The 4,105-nt window shown below is 29.8% G+C and overlaps 1 protein-coding gene across 2 annotated transcripts; it reads left to right on the top strand.

Annotated features, from left to right (window-relative positions):
* Nucleotides 1-1,368: 1,368 nt before the first annotated feature.
* On the top strand, nucleotides 1,369-3,737 carry LOC131173307 (uncharacterized). 2 transcript variants are annotated; one of them, XM_058135438.1, is made up of 3 exons: nucleotides 1,369-2,210; nucleotides 2,354-3,375; nucleotides 3,519-3,737. In XM_058135438.1, the coding sequence occupies exons 1-2, from the start codon at nucleotides 1,877-1,879 to the stop codon at nucleotides 2,680-2,682; spliced, it is 663 nt and encodes a 220-aa protein (XP_057991421.1). In that variant the 5' UTR covers nucleotides 1,369-1,876; the 3' UTR covers nucleotides 2,683-3,375; nucleotides 3,519-3,737. The 2 variants fall into 2 exon arrangements, with proteins under 2 accessions (XP_057991421.1, XP_057991420.1); XM_058135437.1 differs by having other exon boundaries at nucleotides 3,511-3,737.
* Nucleotides 3,738-4,105: the final 368 nt, after the last annotated feature.

The raw sequence follows: 4,105 nt of genomic DNA, 5'->3' as shown, positions 1-4,105 counted from the left end.
TCTCTCTTACGTCCCTTTCTTTTTTTTTCTCTCCCTCTCCACCTCTGTTCGATCTCTCTCTCACGTCCTTTTTTTTTTCTTACTGCTTGCCGCTGCTCTGTTCGATCTCTCTCACGTCCCTTTTTTTTTTTTTTCTCCCTCTCCACTTTTCTTCTACTGCTGCTCTGTTCGATCTCACGTCCCTTTCCTACTGCTCTGTTTTTTATTTTTTTTCTTTTTTTTTTCCTCTCCTCTCCTTCTTCTTTCAACAGTCCCTTTTTATTTTTTCTTTTTTTTTCCTTCTCCTCCTTATAATTAATTAGTTATTATTAATTATTTATTTATTTGTTAATTTAATTATTTTATTTTTGTTAATTAATTATTTAAATTTTATGGTTATTGGTAAATTGATTATTTTACTTTGTATTCTTGTTTAATTAGTTGATTAATTAATATGGGTATTGTTGATTTGTTGGTATTTAGTTTAATTTTTATTTGTTATTCTTGTTAATTTGATTAGTTTTACTTTTTACCTTGTTAATTAGACATTATTTGTTAATTAATTATTTATTTTATATAGGTATTATTAATTTATTGTTAATTTAATTTTTTATCTTCTTATTATTGTTAATTAATTGTTTAATTTATATGGGTATTGTTAATTTATTATTAATTAGTTTACCTTTTACTTGTTATTATTGTTAATTAGTTTTAATTTGATTAATTTTACTTTTTTCTTGTTAATTAGATATTAGATGTTTATTTTATATGGGTATTATTAATTTATTGTTAATTTGATTATTTTCTTTTTGTTCTTAGTAAGTAATTGTGTAATTTATATGGACATTATTACTTTGTTGTTAATTAGTTTACTTTTTACTTCTTATTATTGTTAATTAGTTGTTAGATTAATTAGTTTTACTTTTGTCTTGTTAATTAGACATTAGTTGTTTATTTTATATGGTATTATTAATTTATTATTAATTTGATGATTTTACTTTTTGTTCTTATTAATTAATTGTTTAATTTATATAGGCATTGTTAATTTATGATTTTACTTTTTGTTCTTATTAATTAATTATTTAATTTATATGGGCATTGTTAATTTGTTGTTAATTAGTTTACTGTTTTACTTTTTACTTATTATTCTTGTTAATTACTTGTTTAATTTATATTGGATATTGTTAATTTGTTGTTAATTAATTTATTTTTTATTCTTGTTAATTTTTTTGTTAGATTATAAATGGGTGATAAGAATAATACATCTGGATCTTCTGCTAGTAGTAGAAGAACGGACCCAGGAAGGGCACATGTAATTCAAGTTAGTGAAAACAATACCAATGATCTTCAATGCATGTACTGTATAAAAGTTTATAAAGGAGTAATCAAGCAACATCTTGCTGGAGGTTACAAAAATGTAATTCGGTGTCCAAAATGTCCAGAAGATGTAAGGAATCAAATGCAGGAATTCATTGCTAAAAAAAGAGAGCAAAAATCAATTATGAATATGGAAAGACCACCTGAATTTGATGATGTTGAAGTACTGGGATTAGATGAAAATGAGGAAGAGGAAGAGTTGATGCAAGAAATTGGCAGTGAAAGAAGAAGGCAAGTACTGGAGGTTACAGGTACTAGTGCTTTTAAAAAACCAAAAGTTTTACCACCACAAAGTAGTAGAGGGCCTATTGACTGTTATTTTTCCCCTAGACCTACTGTTTTGGGAAAAAATATGAGGCAAACTACCATTGATGAAAATAGTCCAGCTAAAAAGGAGTTAAGGGAGCGTGCTTGTGTTGCCATAGCATGATGGATGTATGATGTGGGAATAGCTTTTAATGCTGTGAATTATGATAGCTTTGAGGAAATGATTTGAGCAATTGGAAATTATGGGAAAGAAATGAAACCTCCAAGTTTTCATGAGGTTAGAGTTCGGTTACTTAACAAAGAAGTGCAAATCATAAATGATCTTCTCGAGCCTCATAAAGAAGAATGGGAAAATTATGGATGTACATTGATGTGTGATGGATGGACGGATAGAAAAGGGAGAACCTTGATTAATTTCTTGGCTAATAGTCCAAAGGGAAGTGTATTTATTAAATCAGTTGATGCAAATGATGAATCAAAGACAGCGACATTGTTGGCTAATTTGATTGAGAAAGAATTGATGGAAATTGGTCCTGAAAAAGTAGTTCAAGTTGTCACAGATAATGCATCAAATAATGTTGCAGCAGGTAAAGTAGTTCAAGTTGTCACAGATAATGCATCAAATAATGTTGCAGCAGGTAAAATTTTTATTTAATTTTTTATATTACTAAAAAAATATCATTTTATTTTTATTATTAATGGAATGAATTTTTCTACTTGTTTATGACAGGGAGAATATTGGAAGCAAATTTTTCTCATCTATACTGGACTCCATGTGCAGCTCATTGTATAGATTTGATGTTGGAGGATATCTTTAAGATCCGTGTTTTCAAAGAAATATTCCGCAAAGCTGTTGAGCTTACTGGTTTCACATATGGCTCTTCAGGAGTTCTAAATATGTTGCGGAAGTTTACTAATGGAGTAGAATTGCTAAGGCAGGGCAAACTAGATTTGCTACTGCTTTTATTACACTGGGAAGGATTTATCTTCAGAAAGCCAATATTAGAAAAATGTTTACTTCAGAAAGTTGGACAACTAGTAAATGGGCTAAAGAGGTGAAAGGCAAAAAGTGTGAAAGGACGGTTTTGAGTCCTGCCTTCTGGAATCATGTTGTTTATGCTCTTAAGGTTTCCGGTGCTCTTGTTCGTGTGCTTCAACTTGTTGATAATGAAAAAAAACCAGCTATGGGATATATTTATGAAGCCATGGATAGGGCTAAAGAAGCCATTGCCAACTCACTCAATGGCAATGAAGAGAAATACAAGAGCATTTTTGAGATTATTGATGCGAGATGGTCACTTCAATTGCATCGTCCTTTGCATGCTGCTGGATACTTTTTGAATCCTGAATTTTTTTATCCAAATAAGATGAGAATTGAATCTGACGAAGAGGTCAATACAGGATTGCTTTCGTGCATTCATAAAATGGAAAAAAATTCAGCAAAAGTTGATATGATTCTTGATGAAATTGAGAAATACAAGGCAGCTGTAGGGACCTTTGGTTTTCCTTCAGCTATTAGAGGAAGAACAATCAAATATCTAGGTTATTAATTTAATTCTTATTAATTTTTCATTTTGCTCATTTATTAATTTATATCATGAATTTAACAATCATTGGTTCTATATTTTAATAGCTGCTTGGTGAAAAACATATGGTTCTTCAACTCCAAACCTACAAAAGTTTGCTGTAAAGGTTCTGAGTCTCACATGTAGTGCAAGTGGTTGCGAAAGAAATTGGAGTGTATTTGAGCATGTAAGTAATATATATATATATATATATATATATATATATATATATATATATATATAAATTTCTTAATTTGTTATTTTATCTTGAGCCTTTTGAGTTTGAAGTTTAACTTATTTGTTACTGTAAAATAAATGACAGCTTCATAGTAAGAAAAGAAATCGGCTATTTCAAGAACGCTTGGACAATTTGGTATATGTGAAGTACAATAGAGCGTTGCTACGCCGACACACTTTTGGGGATATCACAACACCTATTGATTTGGCAAATATTGATGAGAGTAATGAATGGTTGCTTGGTGAATTAGAAAAAGGTGATGGGGATGATGATGATGATGATTCTCTTGTTTTCATGAATGACGTATTGGCCTGGGGTGATGTTGGTAGAGCAATGGAGTTTCAATCTCGTTATGAATCGAGATCACCGCAAGATCAACACCACCAGTTGAAACTCCATCATTTCGAAGGCCTCGTGCAATGAGAGGTGCATCCTCTTCGCAAGTTGATGATGATGAAGAGGAGGAAGAATTTGTGATGGCCGTTGTTGAAAATGAAGATGATTTTGGAAATCTTGATGATGAGTAGTTTTAGTTATAAGTTTTTTATGTACTTATTGCATTTTGTTTATTATGACTTACAACTTATTTTTATGTATTAAAGTCTGAACTTCTATAATTTATATTTTCTATTATGTGACTTATGACTTATTTCTAATTTTTATTTATTATGTATAATTT

The sequence above is a fragment of the Hevea brasiliensis genome, chromosome 14 (genome assembly GCF_030052815.1).
Source record: "Hevea brasiliensis isolate MT/VB/25A 57/8 chromosome 14, ASM3005281v1, whole genome shotgun sequence".
Lineage (NCBI taxonomy): Eukaryota > Viridiplantae > Streptophyta > Magnoliopsida > Malpighiales > Euphorbiaceae > Hevea > Hevea brasiliensis.
Note: the sequence above shows the minus strand (reverse complement) of the source record. Positions and strands in the feature narration are given on the sequence as shown.